The following is a 17,071-nucleotide window of genomic DNA, read 5'->3' as shown; positions in this document are numbered from 1 at the left end:
GCTGACTGTCGTTCTGACGCTGCATTCATGTGCTGACTGTGGTTCTGATGCTGCATTCATGTGCTGACGGTGGTTCTGACACTGCATTCATGTGCTGACGGTGGTTCTGATGCTGCATTCATGTGCTGACTGTGGTTCTGACGCTGCATTCATGTGATCACTGTGGTTCTGACGCTGCATTCATGTGCTGACTGTCGTTCTGACGCTGCATTCATGTGCTGACTGTGGTTCTGATGCTGCATTCATGTGCTGACGGTGGTTCTGACACTGCATTCATGTGCTGACGGTGGTTCTGATGCTGCATTCATGTGCTGACGGTGTTTCTGACGGTGGTTCTGATGCTGTATTCATGTGCTGATGGTGGTTCTGGTGCTGCATTCATGTGCTGATGGTGGTTCTGGTGCTGCATTCATGTGCTGATGGTGGTTCTGGTGCTGCATTCATGTGCTGATGATGGTTCTGGTGCTGCATTCATGTGCTGATGGTGGTTCTGGTGCTGCATTCACATGCTGATGGTGGTTCTGGTTTGGCATTCATGTGCTGATGATGGTTCTGGTGCTGCATTAATGTGCTGATGATGGTTCTGGTGCTGCATTCACATGCTGTTGATGGTTCTGGTGCTGAATTCACATGCTGATGATGGTTCTGGTGCTGCATTCACGTGCTGATGATGGTTCTGGTGTGGCATCCATGTGCTGATGATGGTTCTGAACCTGTACACATTTAACAATCCAAAACAAGTTTCATGGCTATGTTAAAGCTTAAAAATCCTCAAAACTTTGTTTTGAGATTATGAGAAGAATTTGGCAAGATCCTGCTCAGTTTCTGCTCCAAAAAAAGTGTAAATTAGCTTATGTTTACACATTTTTTTGAAGCAGAAACTCAGCAGAATCTCTCTAAATCCTCCTCAGATAGTCAAAACTTGGCTCTGGTGATGTATTCATGTAAGTACCCCTTCCATGACGCTGACTGCTCACATCGTCTTGATGTCTGATTCATCCTTTTTGTTATGAATAATACAAACTGCTGTTGCTTCTGGTGTCTAATTGTCAGCATCTCTGTCATCCCATCAGCAGCGCTGTAGCCAATCAGTTAGCTGCTGAGCTCCTTGATTGATTGCAACGCTGTCATTGTGATGTGACATCAGTGCTGCAGACAATGGCAGACCTGGGGAGTGAATAAAACAAACAATGCGATAATAAGTTTCCAAAACCGGTGCACACAAGGTTTTTTAAACTCAAGCAAACCTGCCATGTCTTTCAAGCAGAAGATGTTGAAACCCATGGCATTTTTTCCTGACCTATCTTCTGTGTAGTTTTACAGTTGTTTCCTAGTACCTATGGTATTGACCATCTTTGTTTTTTGTTTTTTTTTTCTATATTTTCCCATTGTTTTTGTCACATTCTTTATTGCGCTTTTAAGAAAAAGCGATGGGAAAAACACAGCAAAAGATATCCAGGCATCTTCCGAGCCTTCCTATTGATCTGCATTGTAAAGCACAGAGTGTTTTCTGGGTGTAAAGCACAGAGTGTTTTCTGGGTGGAAAACACCAGAAGAATGGAGCGGCCACTTCTTTTAATCACTTGGTGGTTTTAGAAACCTGAAGTGATTAAAACATTTTCAAAAGCCTGAACCTGCGCACAGCGAGGAGAGGCAGATGTTTATTAATTGTGAATATTTTTCATACTGGTTTCCATGGTGGGATCTGCCCCCAAAAAATATCATTACTCATTCCCTAATGGGTATGTGTCCAAAATTATCACCAGTGAAAGTTACAGCTTCCCTGATCACCTATCTGTAGAATAGGTCATCAATATTAGTTCAGGGGGATCTGATTTTGCATCCTTCCCATCAGATATATGACGAGGCTGCAGCATTATATGGAGCACAGCGTCCTCTTCATTATCTGCGAGACCCAGCTCTGTAGGGAAAATAGCGGCTTCACCAGGTCCTGCTACTAAGAGCAATAAATAGGCCTGAGCTGTAATACTGGACGCAGCTGTGACTACATGTTATATGGTCGTATTACACAACCTACAAGTGCACACAGATATTACACAGTCACCACGCGACAAGTGGGCCTGTGCACCCCCAAATGCTAGGGCTGAATTTTAGTCCCATTCCGGCCCTGCCTGGTGCTGTGGCACAGTGGACCCACCCCCACCAGCATAACAATTTCGCTTTTGTTACCATTTTCCGAGACTCATAACTGTCATGACTCACGGCTGTCAGTGTTCCCTGGAGAGTAGCCAGTGGGAGGGGCTCCCCTGCCATCCCTTATTCCCAGGATCACGGCACCTTATCAATGGGGCATTTCCATTCATGCGGCACCACTTATAATTCTGCTTTGTGGTGTGCCGCTGGTCCCTGTAATTTTTGATCCTGCCTCCTGTCCTGACTACGTCAGTCATCCCTGCCTCCTGTTCTAACTGTGCCTGTTCCCTCCGCTTCCTGTCCTTACTGTGTACATTCTCCCTGCCTCCCATCCTGACTGTCTGTTCTCCCACTTCCTGTTCTGACCAGTGAGGCGGAGCCAGGTGGTTTTCTCCTCCCACTGAGGAGTTCACAGTCCTGGAGGCAGGAAAGAAGATCAGATAGTGAAAAGCAGTTGAGTAGGAGAGTTTGAAGTTGAAGGAGGTAGTAGCGGAGGAGCAGACTGACCGTGTCCGGGTACGTGGCCCAGGCACATACAGCAAGGTTGGCAGATGGTGGTGACCGTCTGCAGGAGAGGCAGATTGATGCACAACCGTAAGGACCGGGGACGGGCGGTGGCCCGCCGGTACCGGACCGGGGAGCGAAGAGAAACCAGCACCATCCGGCAGGGCCTACGGACCCCGACCAGGCTAGGAGTCGCCGTTAAACTGGTCAAATCCGTCAGCGACGGGAACCTCCTGGGTTTCCCAGCAATAAAGACCCGACTGAAGGCAACCGTCCAAACCGTGAGGGAGATAAAGCTACTGCCAGAGCTAGAGCTCCCAGGGCCAGAGCCTGCGGGCAACTAAAGGGGCTCCCTTAGCCAACACACCGCTGGGGAGAGGGTTACCGGTGGGAAGCCATCGGGGCCGAGAACATAACACCGGTGCAGGGAGAGACCGTTACCGCCAACCGACCAGGAGTGACCGCCGCAGCCGTCTGTGGGAGTCGTCCATCCAGCCGTTTGTTTTATGAGAGACTCCGTGTGCGTTACTGGCTGAGTAAGTACCACCGTGCCATCTGGCACTGCGCTGCCCTGCGACCCTGCACCTGGCCAGGCCCCACAATCCACCAAACAGACAATAACTCCGGGCCCCGGGACTACCAAAATCCCCCTACCCACGGAGGGGAGAGAAACATCCCAGCTGCTCCCTGTCATCGCTCCCGGGATCCCCGTACAGAGCAGCGGTGGTGCCCCAACCTCACCACACACCGTGGGTGGCGTCACGAACCGACATCCCAAACCCCAACAAACCACCCTTTTCACTCACGGGCGAGGAGCGCCGCTCGAGTCCCCGGATCCGGCCCACCGCTCGAGCCACCGAGCAGCAGCAGCGCCGGACCCGAGCGTGGTGAGCGCAGCGTCCCCTCCCCGCCCGCGACATGTGCATCAGCATTGTATAGCAGAAATCATGATCTCCTATAAACGCCGGCTTGCAGCCAGCGTTAACTTGAGAATTGTCATGACAGGAACGGAGGTCATCAGCTGACACCTGGCTGTCATAACAACCCATCTGCACACCGCCATCATGTAGCGGGAGTGCCGATGGGCAGCATTAGTGATGAGCGTCAGAACAGTGCTTGTTAACTGCCTCTGTCAGAGATTGACAGCGACATTTAACTTTTTAATAGCCGTGGGTGCATCAGCTGTCAAGTGACGGAAACGACGCAAGCTCCGCATGTGAGCCTGCAAAGGCAGGGACACGGCTGATGACATACATGAACATGATCGGTCTTGAAAGGGTTAATCCTTTTTACAATGACTTACATTAAAAATTACATACAAATTCTTCTGTAGAAACTATGATACCTACGTACTAAAATAGTAAGAAATATTACCTGCCATAAATCCCTCTGACACAATGCACTGCTCCTGGGTGGTACGTGCACACACTCCCTGAATCAATGTCACATCCATAATCTGGCTGCAATATGAAAAGATTGAAATATCAGTTTGGAATAAATGCTGTAGTTTAATTTAACATATACCACATATTTATCTTTTGTAAATGGACATTTGGCTGTGTGCAAACAGAAAACTAATATGGAGGCCAATGATGGAGCAGGGCAGGATATTGTGTATTCACTAACAGGACTACAACCTCTATCAGTATGTACACTGTTTAAGGCTATGTTCAGTGTGTTTTGGCTGCTTTTTTCATTAGTTTTATACAAATATCTGCTAATAAAAAGCTACATTTTACAGTACTAGCAAACCCCATGAAATGTCATGCACACACAGACACACACAATTGCTTTTTTTTCCTGAATGAAATCGTAAAATTCTGAATTTATACTGTTTTTGTAAAAAGCAGCATGTCAGTTTTGTCAGCATTTTTGCTGTTTGTTTAACCATTGAAAGAAATAATGGTTAAATGAAACTAACTTACTTTTCATTTTGGTGAATGAAACTAACTTCATTTAAACATGTAAAGTAAACAAATGACACCAAAAAAGCAGCAAAAAATAAAGCAAAAACGCAGCTTCTCCACTGCCAAGAGATCAGGTTTAGCTGCAAAATCCCCCCACAAAAAAAACACTATGTGAACATTGCCTAATGCTCAGCATAAATGAGCACACCAACAGATTGTGAAAGGAAACTAAGGGGTACTTTACACGTTGCGACATCGCTAGCATCGGCTAGCGATGCCGAGCGCGATAGTACCCGACCCCGACAAACATGCGATATGTGGTGATTTCTGCCGTAGCGAACATTATCGCTATGGCAGCTTCACACGCACATACTTGCTCAGCGACGTTGCTGTGACTGCCGAAATATCCCTCCTTCAAGGGGGAGGTGCGTTCGGCGTCACACAGACGTCACTAATTGGCCCGGCCAATAGCAGCGGAGGGGCGGAGATGAGTGGGACATAACATCCCGCCCACCTTCTCCCTTCCGCATTGCCGGTGGACAGCGGGCGCAGGTAAGGAGATGTTTGTCGCTCCTGCGGGTTTACACACAGCGATGTGTGGACCTGCAGGAACAACAAACAACATCGTACCTGCGGTCGACCCGACATTATGAAATTGACCGACGCTACACAGATCACCGATTTTCAACGCATTTGCGATCGTTTATCGTCGCATAAAGAATTTACATGTTGCGATGTCATTACCGGCGCCGGATGTGCGTCACTAACGACGTGACCCCAACGATATTTCGGATGCGATGTCGCAACGTGTAAAGTACCCCTAAAGGCTTTCTTACAATCAACATTTTCTATGGAATACCATATTATAAAATACTCCAACAAATGTGGGCAATTGATTGCAAACAAGATTTGTTATTTTGCACACAAAAAGCAATTTTTCTAACAAATTATTCAAGACCTTGTTGCAAAAATAAAAACACCCCAATAAAAGTCTTAGGAAAAAGCCAAAATTTAGATTAAAAAATTATAATTAATAATATATTATAATTATAATTAATAAGAATGCCACCACAGCATAATCTAATTAATTACCGCATTTTTCAGACGATAAGACACAATTTTTAACACAAAAAACTTTTGCTAAAAAGTGTGTGCCCGTTATAGTCCGGAAGCAGCTTCTTGTGATGGAGAACAATGACACCGTGTCCTCCCCGATCACAGTGAGAGCTGTCTTCTCTTCTCCTGCCCTGCACTGATCTATGTGATTGATGCAGAGCAGGAAAGAAAGCTTACCCAGGAGCTGAACGTGTGTGTGTGTGTGTGTGTGTGTGTGTGTGTGTGTGTGTGTGAGTGTGTGTGTGTGTGAGTTTGTGTGTGTGTGTGTGAGAGTGGGTGTGTGTAAATGTGCATGTAGCAGAGCTGTGTGTGTAAATGTGTATGTAATGTAAGGAAAGGGAAGAGGGAATAGGTATGTAATTAAAATATATATACAGTTAGGTCCAGAAATATTTGGACAGTGACACAAGTTTTGTTATTTTAGCTGTTTACAAAAACATGTTCAGAAATACAATTATATATATATAATATGGGCTGAAAGTGCACACTCGCAGCTGCAATATGAGAGTTTTCCCATCCAAATCGGAGAAAGTGTTTAGGAATCATAGCTCTGTAATGCATAGCCTCCTCTTTTTCAAGGGACCAAAAGTAATTGGACAAGGGACTCTAAGGGCTGCAATTAACTCTGAAGGTGTCTCCCTCGTTAACCTGTAATCAATGAAGTATTTAAAAGGTCTGGGGTTGATTACAGGTGTGTGGTTTTGCATTTGGAAGCTGTTGCTGTGACCAGACAACATGCGGTCTAAGGAACTCTCAATTGAGGTGAAGCAGAACATCCTGAGGCTGAAAAAAAAGAAAAAATCCATCAGAGAGATAGCAGACATGCTTGGAGTAGCAAAATCAACAGTCGAGTACATTCTGAGAAAAAAGGAATTGACTGGTGAGCTTGGGAACTCAAAAAGGCCTGGGCGTCCACGGATGACAACAGTGGTGGATGATCGCCGCATACTTTCTTTGGTGAAGAAGAACCCGTTCACAACATCAACTGAAGTCCAGAACACTCTCAGTGAAGTAGGTGTATCTGTCTCTAAGTCAACTGTAAAGAGAAGACTCCATGAAAGTAAATACAAAGGGTTCACATCTAGATGCAAACCATTCATCAATTCCAAAAATAGACAGGCCAGAGTTAAATTTGCTGAAAAACACCTCATGAAGCCAGCTCAGTTCTGGAAAAGTATTCTATGGACAGATGAGACAAAGATCAACCTGTACCAGAATGATGGGAAGAAAAAAGTTTAGAGAAGAAAGGGAACGGCACATGATCCAAAGCACACCACATCCTCTGTAAAACATGGTGGAGGCAACGTGATGGCATGGGCATGCATGGCTTTCAATGGCACTGGGTCACTTGTGTTTATTGATGACATAACAGCAGACAAGAGTAGCCGGATGAATTCTGAAGTGTACCGGGATATACTTTCAGCCCAGATTCAGCCAAATGCCGCAAAGTTGATCGGACGGCGCTTCATAGTACAGATGGACAATGACCCCAAGCATAAAGCCAAAGCTACCCAGGAGTTCATGAGTGCAAAAAAGTGGAACATTCTGCAATGGCCAAGTCAATCACCAGATCTTAACCCAATTGAGCATGCATTTCACTTGCTCAAATCCAGACTTAAGACGGAAAGACCCACAAACAAGCAAGACCTGAAGGCTGCGGCTGTAAAGGCCTGGCAAAGCATTAAGAAGGAGGAAACCCAGCGTTTGGTGATGTCCATGGGTTCCAGACTTAAGGCAGTGATTGCCTCCAAAGGATTCGCAACAAAATATTGAAAATAAAAATATTTTGTTTGGGTTTGGTTTATTTGTCCAATTACTTTTGACCGCCTAAAATGTGGAGTGTTTGTAAAGAAATGTGTACAATTCCTACAATTTCTATCAGATATTTTTGTTCAAACCTTCAAATTAAACGTTACAATCTGCACTTGAATTCTGTTGTAGAGGTTTCATTTCAAATCCAATGTGGTGGCATGCAGAGCCCAACTCGCGAAAATTGTGTCACTGTCCAAATATTTCTGGACCTAACTGTATATACAGTCAGGGCCAGAAATATTTGGACAGTGACACAAGTTTTGTTATTTTAGCTGTTTACAAAAACATGTTCAGAAATACAATTATATATATAATATGGGCTGAAAGTGCACACTCCCAGCTGCAATATGAGAGTTTTCACATCCAAATCGGAGAAAGGGTTTAGGAATCATAGCTCTGTAATGCATAGCCTCCTCTTTTTCAAGGAACCAAAAGTAATTGGACAAGGGACTCTAAGGGCTGCAATTAACTCTGAAGGCGTCTCCCTCGTTAACCTGTAATCAATGAAGTAGTTAAAAGGTCTGGGGTTGATTACAGGTGTGTGGTTTTGCATTTGGAAGCTGTTGCTGTGACCAGACAACATGCGGTCTAAGGAACTCTCAATTGAGGTGAAGCAGAACATCCTGAGGCTGAAAAAAAAGAAAAAATACCATCAGAGAGATAGCAGACATGCTTGGAGTAGCAAAATCAACAGTCGGGTACATTCTGAGAAAAAAGGAATTGACTGGTGAGCTTGGGAACTCAAAAAGGCCTGGGCATCCACGGATGACAACAGTGGTGGATGATCGCCGCATACTTTCTTTGGTGAAGAAGAACCCGTTCACAACATCAACTGAAGTCCAGAACACTCTCAGTGAAGTAGGTGTATCTGTCTCTAAGTCAACAGTAAAGAGAAGACTCCATGAAAGTAAATACAAAGGGTTCACATCTAGATGCAAACCATTCATCAATTCCAAAAATAGACAGGCCAGAGTTAAATTTGCTGAAAAACACCTCATGAAGCCAGCTCAGTTCTGGAAAAGTATTCTATGGACAGATGAGACCAAGATCAACCTGTACCAGAATGATGGGAAGAAAAAAGTTTGGAGAAGAAAGGGAACGGCACATGATCCAAGGCACACCACATCCTCTGTAAAACATGGTGGAGGCAACGTGATGGCATGGGCATGCATGGCTTTCAATGGCACTGGGTCACTTGTGTTTATTGATGTCATAACAGCAGACAAGAGTAGCCGGATGAATTCTGAAGTGTACCGGGATATACTTTCAGCCCAGATTCAGCCAAATGCCGCAAAGTTGATCGGACGGCGCTTCATAGTACAGATGGACAATGACCCCAAGCATACAGCCAAAGCTAGCCAGGAGTTCATGAGTGTAAAAAAGTGGAACATTCTGCAATGGCCAAGTCAATCACCAGATCTTAACCCAATTGAGCATGCATTTCACTTGCTCAAATCCAGACTTAAGACGGAAAGACCCACAAACAAGCAAGACCTGAAGGCTGCGGCTGTAAAGGCCTGGCAAAGCATTAAGAAGGAGGAAACCCAGTGTTTGGTGATGTCCATGGGTTACAGACTTAAGGCAGTGATTGCCTCCAAAGGATTCGCAACAAAATATTGAAAATAAAAATATTTTGTTTGGGTTTGGTTTATTTGTCCAATTACTTTTGACCTCCTAAAATGTGGAGTGTTTGTAAAGAAATGTGTACAATTCCTACAATTTCTATCAGATATTTTTGTTCAAACCTTCAAATTAAACGTTACAATCTGCACCTGAATTCTGTTGTACAGGTTTCATTTCAAATCCACTGTGGTGGCATGCAGAGCCCAACTCGCGAAAATTGTGTCACTGTCCAAATATTTCTGGACCTAACTGTATATATATATATATATATATATATATATATATATATATATATATATATATATATATAAACATTTCTGGAAACCATTTTTGTGCTTGGATTCATTAAAATTAATATTATGGCTTCATATATGCAGTACTTAGATTGAATTTATATTACTGTTGCATTCTGATCAGTTCTTTTTTATTTGCTAAGCAACTGTGAACCACCAAAGTCACAGTATGCTGGTAACAGGGCATTATATAGTAAAATATAGGTAAACTCTAGAAAAGGTATAATTGGCCAGATGGGAGAGATCTTATTACTGATTGTCAATGATAATAAATAGTGAGTAGTTGATGCAATGAACTTCATTATTAGACAGCGCTGCATATCATGATTATTCCCTGTAGCCAGCTCATTGTATAATACACACTGCAGTATGACAATAACAATAGATTTATTATCTCCCTATTCTACTTGAGTACATTAAAATTAGTGATAATGACTAGTGATGAGTGAGCACTAAAATGCTTGAGTGCTGGATACTCAAATCGAGCAGATGAGGCGCTTGGACAGGCTTGAATCAATAAACCAGTATAATGAAAGTCAATGGGACACTCGAGAATTTTTCATGAAGACCTCACTCCCAGAAGGGCTGAGGGAGCAGGAAAATGGAAGGAAGCAGCATTTAAATGGAATGGGAACAGCGTGGTGAAGTGAAGACGCCTGAATCCATTTCTGAGGGGTGCTTTACACGCAACGACATCGCTAACGAAATGTCGTTGGGGTCACGGAATTCGTGACGCACATCCGGCCTCGTTAGCGACGTCGTTGCATGTGAAACGTACGAATGACTGCTGAAGATCAAAAATACTCACCTAATCGTTGATCGTTGACACGTCGTTCAAATCTCAAATATCATTGATGGTGCTGGATGCAGGTTGTTCGTCGTTCCTGAGGCAGCACACATCGCTACGTGTGACACCCCAGGAACGCCGAACAACACCTTACCTGCGTCCTCCGGCAACAAGGTGGGCGTGTCTTTCCTTCGGCCGCTCTCCACCCCTCCACTTCTATTGGCCGCCTGCCGTGTGACGTCGCATGAACCGCCCCCTTAGAAAAGAGGCAGTTCGCCGGCCACAGTGACGTCGCTAGGAAGGTAAGTATAGTGTGACAGGTCCTAGCAATATTGTGCGCCACGGGCAGCGATTTGCCCATGACGCACAACCGACGGGGCGTGTAAGGCAGCCTTTACTCCAAGGTCATTGCTGGGAATAAAGTTGTCAGAGTATTACTACACTTTCACAGACTGACAACTAAACCAAAGATAAAATGAATTTTTCAGGAAAAAAACATTCTTTCTTGCATAATGAGCAAAATTAAATAGAAAAATAAAAGCTTCCTCCACTTTTAATAGCCGGGCAATCGCTCATAGTATTTCCCAGTCGCCTATTACAACAGTAGATGACATAGTAGAGGAGAAAATATAAGTACACCCTCCAATAGTAAATGTAAATGTAATTTTAACATTTTACTAGCTCAGCTGGGCATGTAGTTTGTGTGACATGGTCAGACACATCCTGTTTAATTTATGAGGGACTTTAAAACTGAAAAGCCTAGGTGGACAGTACAAGAACTGCCAAAAATTAGAAGGAAGATGCACTCTGATACACCCTGTATTAAACATAATGGAGGGCCTCATTCACATTCTGTTAACATTTTTAGGTAATGGGACTCCTAGAGTCATAAAGCCTATGTACTAAATGCAAAGGCTGCCAAAAATGAGAAGAAAGGACCGAAATACACCCTGGAAGACATGTAGAGGGGGGCCTCAGAAAACATTTTTTGCACATTTTTAAGGAGTGGGACTCCTAGACAGGTAAAGCCTGTGCACTTATTGCAAGGGCTGAAAAACATTTACTTTTTGTGGGGTATACATCTATATATGTAAGAGAATTCTAAAAGTAAACTTCATACACACTTTGGGAAAAATGAAGAGCAAGAGCTGTATGATGACCCTCTAAAGTTTTGGACCGATGGCTGCCTGATGACCTTCTAAAGATTTAGAGTGAGGGCCAGCTGATGACCCTAATAAGATTTGGGGCAAGGGACACCTGATGAGTCTCAAAAGATTTTGAGAGAGGACCGCCTGATGACCCTGTAAAAATTTGGAGCAAGGGATGCTTGATGACCCTCAAAAGATTTTGAATGAAAGCCACCTGTAGATCTTGAAGAGATTTTGAGTTAGGGCCATCTGATAACTCTCTAAAAATATTGAGCAAGGGTGGCATGATGACTTTGTTGATATGGTAAAGGAGGAGAAGGAAAAGAAAAAGAAGAAACCATGAACAGTTTACCCTTTTTTCGGTTGGAAGGGATGCGTGGGAATATACCAGAAATAATGGAACATTTGAATTGGTTTAAATTCTACTTCTGTCATCTTATGGGGTTGAGACGTTTCGGCCAATGCAGGCTTTTTTCATTTTGATAAGAGTCAGCCTGTCAGCATTTTCTGTTGACCGGCAGATGATCCTATCAGTTATTATTCCCTCAGTGGCACTAAAAATCCGCTCTGACAAAACGCTAGTGGCAGGGCAGGCCAGCACCTCCAAGGCATAGAGGGATAGTTCATACCACATATCCAGCTTGGATACCCAATAGTTGTATGGCACAGATGAATCCCTGACAATGCTGGTACGGTCGACTAGGTACTCCTTCACCATCTTTAAAAACGTTTCCCTCCTTGTCAGACTACACCAAGCAATGGAGCCTGGATGCTGGTATGGTCTAATGAAAGTGTCCCAGACCTTTGATAGTGTTACTCTGCCTCTGTTGGACCTGGTGTGTGTCTCCCTGATCTCACTTCCTTGGTTCCTATTATAACTATGACCTCTTCCGCCAGCGTTGTCACATCAGAATTTTTCTCCTAATTGTTCTTTTAGCGCCTTTTGGTATTCCACAATTTTACTAGCCCTCTTTGTTGCAGGATGGAGCGATGGAAAATTATTCTTGTAGCACAGGTTGAGACAAGTGAACAAACAGTAATCAGTGTTGGCCAAAATGTGTATAAAGCAAGGGTGATGGGAAAAGCAGGATCACATAAAGTCAGCCATGTGTATTAGATTCCCAGCAGGCAAGACACCCCTGTCTCCAACTGGATGACTCTCCATCTCCACCTCCTACCTCTCCTCTTCAGTCCATCCACGCTGAATAAAAGAAGGTGGTGTGGGTAGTACTCTCTGTAGCGCAGAGAACCATCTCCTGTTAATCTTTCACCTCCTCCTCAGTCTCCTCCTTCTCATTATCACCCAATCTGTGATGAAAACATGAGATTAGGCTATATTGGGTAGTATCACCCTGTGAACTTTCTTCCTCCATCTTCACCTGATCCACATGCAAAGCTTCCTCTTTAATTGTGAGCAGCAAGTACACATAGAAGTGATATGATTAGTCTGATTATGGCATCATCTCTGCTCACCATCTTGGTTGATTCCTCAAAATTTTGTAGAACCTCACAGATGTCAGACATCCATGGCCACTCGTTGGTTCTTATGTGACACGCTGGCAAGAATACCAACAGGCATGTTGTAGCTGGTATTTAACTACCACCCTCTGCTGCTCACAAAGTCTTGACAACATTTGTAATGTGAAGTTTCAGTGCATGGGCACATTGCACACCAGTCAGTGAGCTGGCACTTGCAAGAGTTGCTGCAGCAATGCCATACTGGCTACAGCTGTAGCTGACTTGCGGAAATGGGCACACAAGCTGTATACCTTCACAAGTAGCTCAGGCAAATCTGAATAGGTTTTCAAGAATTAATGAACCACTAAGTTGAGCACGTCGGCCAGGCATGGTACGTCGGTGAGCTTGCCAAGCTTCAGAGCTGCCACTAGGTGACATCCCTGTTCACACATGTCCATGCCTTGTGAGTTCAGCTGCGAGAGCCATAGATCTGTCTGGTCTGTTATAGCTTTTAGCAACTCTTCAGCAGTGTACTGTTTGTCACCTAAACAAATTTGTTTCAGCAGAGCCTGAGGCAATGCTGCAGTGTTTCCAGATTGCGATGTGTTCCGAGATGACAATTTGTAGATGAATGAGGAGGGGGAGGAGAAGGAACTGTTCTAGGAGGTGGAGGAGGTGGAGGGAACCCTGATTGAACTGGGGCCCTCAATACTCAGCAACGGTAGTATGTGTGCCATTCCAGGGTCCAACTTGGTCCACGTCTCCACAAGGTTCACCTAGTGTGCCATCAGGGAAATGTAGCATACCTGGCCACAACCACTTGTCCATGTATTGGTCGTTAAGTGGACCTTCCCAGTAACTGCATTGGTCAAGTCATGAGTGATATTATGAGACGTGCTAGTGTTAAGTGGGAATGGACCACCAAAAAAATAGTGATGGCTGGGGACCGAGCACTGAGGGATGGCCGCCGCCATGAGGTTATGGAAAGCCTTAGTGTCCACAAGACTAAACAGCAACATTTCCAGGGTAAGCAGGCTGGAAATGTGTTTTAGCCGGTGGGTGGGTGGTTGGATATTTATGTTTGTATTCGAAGGCCTGGAATAGGGACAAATGAACGCTGTGCTTGGACAAAAAACTGGACATAGTCACTTATGGTACCTGCAAATGTGCAACTACAGGTGCAGGGCGGGTCGCATCCATGACTTCATGCTGGACAGGGGATTGGCAAGCACGTAGTACAGGGGAAGAGATAGTGGAGTCACCTGCAGACACTGTTTGTGGATCCAAGTGTTCGGCCCAACTAGTTGGTTGCTTTGAAGACATATGCCTGAGCATGCTGGTGGTGGGCAAGCTGGTAGTGGTCAGGCCCTGGCTGATCTTGGTATGGTACAGACTGAAAATGACCATTCTTTTATTGTCCACACTTTCTACTAGGGAACACCTATCCCTTGCCCTGGGAACTTGCCGCATGTGGGTGCTATGGCGAGCGGTTGCCCTCCTCCTCCCTCTTGCCACCTCACTGCCTCTTCCTGCCTGTTGCGATGCTGTGGATCTCTCCCCCTCTGTGCTGCTGTCCTCACTCTGCATGGCACCTTGCCAGGTTGGATCACTGACTTCATTGTCCACCACCTCATTTTCCACTTCCGAACTCTGGTCCTCCTGACATGTTGACTTAACAACATTATTTGTTGGCAACTGTGTCTTATCATCATCTACCTCTTGATACACTAATTGCCGATCTCCACCATCGTCTTTTTCTGACCATGGCTGCTCAAATATTTGGGCATCACTACACAGGATATCCTCATGTCCCTCTTGAAACATGCAGGGTGAGAGGCCAGAATCAATAAATAGAAATGTAAAGCATTCCTCAGTGTGTCCAAGTGTGGGATCACTTGTCTCCTGGGACACACCATGGTGGGAGGAAGAAAGATCAAGTTAAGGATTATGTGTTTCAGACTCTTTGACAATGAGACTGGATTGTGTGGAAGATAGGCAGGTGCTGGTATACAGTACATTGGGGAAGCATTAGCTGCCATCCAACTGACCACCTGTTTGTACTGTTCTGATTTGAAGAGTGGTGTCCTGCACCCCCCAGCAAAGTAAGACAGGAATTTAAATCTCATGGATGAGCATGTTGGTTGTGCTCCCACAGCAGGCACGGTTTCACCTGGCTCACAGCCTTGGCCTCTGTGTGCACCATCAGCAGCACTTCCACGTTCCTGTCCCTTAGCATACGCCTTGCACAATTTACATTAGGTACTATATAAGACTGCAAACTTTCCGGTATAGTAGGGAAATGAAAATATGTAGCCCTGAAAAGGACTTTTGTTTTAGGTTGGAGCAGCAATATAAGTTTAGAAGGACTGTAAGGCAATAAACCCTGCCTATATGCCTTTAATCCAAAACTATCCCTCCTCCACCAGCTATCCCGACACTGAATGCAGGTAACAGCAGTTTTACTAAAGAAAGGACAATATGTATCACTGAAAAGACTTATTTTAATGGTGCTGCAGCAGTATACAATTACTGCAATATCAATTAAACATTGCCTATATTCCTGCTCTAAAGTTAGCTCTCCCTTCTACATCAACTCTCCAAACTTCTTCCACAGGCAGTGTACCAAGCATCGCATCACCAGGTCTTATATAAGACCCAGTGACGCGGTGCGGCCGGCCAATCACAGTAATGCCAGTTGACAACATAGCAGTCTATAAGACACAAAACATTCAAAGTGGGGACTCAAGCATGCCACTTGAGCACCCACGACACTCGATCGAATACAGAACATACTTGAGCACCCCTATCCTCGATCAAGTATCAAGCAGTAGCAAGCACACTCGCTTATCATCACCATTGATCTCTCCACTTCACATACCAGGGAAGTTTTAATTAATAGTAAAAATGTTTTTCCTATTTTCTGCTGCTTTAACCTGGGGTGCATCTTTGGTAAGGTGTGCAATATAGTCTGAAAAATACAGTATTCATTAATTAGGTGTTCAATAGACTGTTGACTATAAAAAGCCAATAATTAACAAAGATATTGCCAAGAGGATGACCAAGAGGCAGAATATGTCTCTTCTGAGGACAGGAATAATAAAAAAAAGAAATGTTCACAGATTTAGAATTCATTATACTAAAAGTACGTACATGAAACCTGCCCGTATCTGCCCTTGATTGTGCTAAAGTGCACGGACAGTCTATGATCTCTAAGAGAAAATCAGGAAGCTGTTTTTCACTTTCATGCCACTTGAGACATTTATTGTGTGCCCAATGAGCGGAATCCTTGCGGAAGTCTTCCCCTAGGTGCCAAGCCATGGCATGATCTACACTCCATATAGATGGGATATTCCTAAAGAAAATAAACAAATGAGATCACAAACATAACAAGAATGTCAGAAAAGGGATTGATTACATTTCTAAATTTCCTGTAAAAGTTCAAATTGTCGCGCCTTCTATCATGCAGTCCTGAGAGACTGAGCTCTACAATGTGTATTACTTTACTGTTCAAAAGTTTACAATATATATTGTATATTTTTGTTTCTGTAGATGCATTCCGAAATCATGTTTGCCTAGGAGCAGTTTTCTTGGTAATTAATATTCTGGGTCAGCTTACTGGCACTAAGAATATTGCATTTATGTTTTATTCGACTCATTCCCTTTCTTATGGAACAGAAAAATGTGACCTGTTGTCCTAAGAGTATGTAAAGTCATATTTAGCTACATTAAAAAAGTTTTGTGAGCTCTGAAATAAAAGTCCATCTATCTTCTATATGGTGTAAGAAGTTATAGAGAAGGAAAAATCTGGACAAATGTATTTTTACCAATGCCTGGTTCTGCGGACACAAGTTTTCTTGTGCTCCTGAAGAAGAATGGGCTGTGCTCTTCAAATATTCAAACTACAGTTTCCGTCATGCTGTATCGTACGGACCACTCCATGTGTGGAGCATGATTTAGGATACATCATGCATTGGGGGGGAGGGTAAGGCTCACTGAGCATACATCAGAAATAGGGATAATCGAATACCTGAAATATTCGGTTTCGCAAATATCCGACGAATAGGTCGCCGCTATGCGAATATTCGATGAGCAATGTAAGTCTGTGGGAAGCCCGAATAGTTCCGAATAGTTGTTATTCGGGTTTCCCATAGACTTACATTGCGCATCGAATATTCGCGAATAGTCGAATAGCGGTGACCTATTCAGCAAATATTCGCGATGCCGAATATTTGAGGTATTCGATCTTCCCTAATCAGAAACACGGAGTTG

The 17,071-nt window shown here is 44.1% G+C and overlaps 1 protein-coding gene across 1 annotated transcript in view; it reads right to left on the bottom strand.

The window, feature by feature from the left end:
• The window catches only part of SUSD2 (sushi domain containing 2), a 384,373-nt gene that overhangs the window by 118,279 nt on the left and 249,023 nt on the right, over nt 1-17,071 (bottom strand). Inside the window, exons 19-20 of the mRNA XM_075324313.1 lie at nt 15,953-16,154; nt 4,033-4,118 (exon numbers count right to left, since the gene is read on the bottom strand). Coding sequence (XP_075180428.1) covers nt 4,033-4,118; nt 15,953-16,154 — 288 coding nt within the window. The remainder of the gene's footprint in view (nt 1-4,032; nt 4,119-15,952; nt 16,155-17,071) is intronic.

The sequence above is a fragment of the Anomaloglossus baeobatrachus genome, chromosome 1, assembly GCF_048569485.1.
Source record: "Anomaloglossus baeobatrachus isolate aAnoBae1 chromosome 1, aAnoBae1.hap1, whole genome shotgun sequence".
Lineage (NCBI taxonomy): Eukaryota > Metazoa > Chordata > Amphibia > Anura > Aromobatidae > Anomaloglossus > Anomaloglossus baeobatrachus.
Note: the sequence above shows the minus strand (reverse complement) of the source record. Positions and strands in the feature narration are given on the sequence as shown.